Raw genomic sequence first — 1159 nt, 5'->3', positions numbered from 1 at the left:
CATAATCTATTTATTTGGAAGTAAGCAACAATTCTACCCCCATACCTCGCCATCTCAGAGAGACAGAGAGATAGATAGATAGATAGATAGATAGCGAGCGAGAGAGATAATGTCAATTAAATATATATATATATATATGTAATATTATTTAAATATGTTTGTAAATATGTTTATTTATTGAATATTTATTCTTTCTCCTGTATAGCGATGAGTTGCTTTTATTTGTTTATAACTGTTCGTTTTTTCTCACACAGGAGCTCACATTTCTCACAAAGCAAGAAATCTTAATGTAAGTGAAGTCACTGCACTTACACTTGTGCACACATGAAAAAAAATCATTGAAAAAATACTTCCTGTTGTGCTTTGCTGCTTTCAGTGTAGCTAAGTTTGAATTGTGTCAGTCAGTCAGTCATATTTATTTATAGAGCACATTTAAAAACAACAGCTGCTGGCCAAAGTGCTGTACAAAATTAAGCATATATCAAAATACAAAAGTAAACATAGAACACAGCGACAGATAGTACACTACAGTTATGCCACTGCGCTTACTTATGACCATATGCAACAGTAAATAAATACGTTTTAAGAAGAGACTTAAAATCAACGTATGTTGGTGCAGTTCTTATATAGGGTGGCAACTTGTTCCATAGCTGAAAAAGGCATGATCTCCTTTCGATTTCAAGTGTGTCCTTGGAACAGTCAACCTAAGACTACTGGTTGATGGAAGTTCCCTGGAGGCATTATGATGAACAGAAGGAGATCGGAGATATATGATGGAGCCAGTCCATGGAAACCCCTTATAAACAAACAATAATGTTTTAAAATGGATACGATATTTAACTGGGAGCCAGTGGAGAGAGATCAACACTGGTGAAATATGTTCCCTCTTCCTTGGGGGAAGTTGTGAATACTGACTGTACAGTTTAGTTTGTTTCTTATTGTTTTGTGTTCAGGTGAGGAATAGCGGTAAAACTTGACAGGCTGATTTATTGCAGGGTTATTTTATTATTTATAGTATAATATTTATCAATACTTTGAATTAGCTTATTATATTTTTCGTTATAATTTTAGTTTTAGTTGAATATTTCTGTTTAACCTAATTTTTTTAGTATCAGTAGTACTTAATTTATTTGCAGTTCAACATTTTAAATAATTCTAT

General features: G+C 32.7%; 1 protein-coding gene across 1 annotated transcript in view; it reads left to right on the top strand.

Annotated features, from left to right (window-relative positions):
• Window positions 1–1159, top strand: part of LOC107551413 (calcium and integrin-binding protein 1-like) — a 9563-nt gene that overhangs the window by 4072 nt on the left and 4332 nt on the right. Inside the window, exon 2 of the mRNA XM_016232996.1 lies at window positions 255–289. Within this exon, the coding sequence (XP_016088482.1) occupies window positions 255–289 (35 nt within the window). The remainder of the gene's footprint in view (window positions 1–254; window positions 290–1159) is intronic.

This window comes from Sinocyclocheilus grahami, unplaced genomic scaffold (genome assembly GCF_001515645.1).
Source record: "Sinocyclocheilus grahami isolate Dianchi unplaced genomic scaffold, SAMN03320097.WGS_v1.1 scaffold423.1, whole genome shotgun sequence".
Lineage (NCBI taxonomy): Eukaryota > Metazoa > Chordata > Actinopteri > Cypriniformes > Cyprinidae > Sinocyclocheilus > Sinocyclocheilus grahami.
Note: the sequence above shows the minus strand (reverse complement) of the source record. Positions and strands in the feature narration are given on the sequence as shown.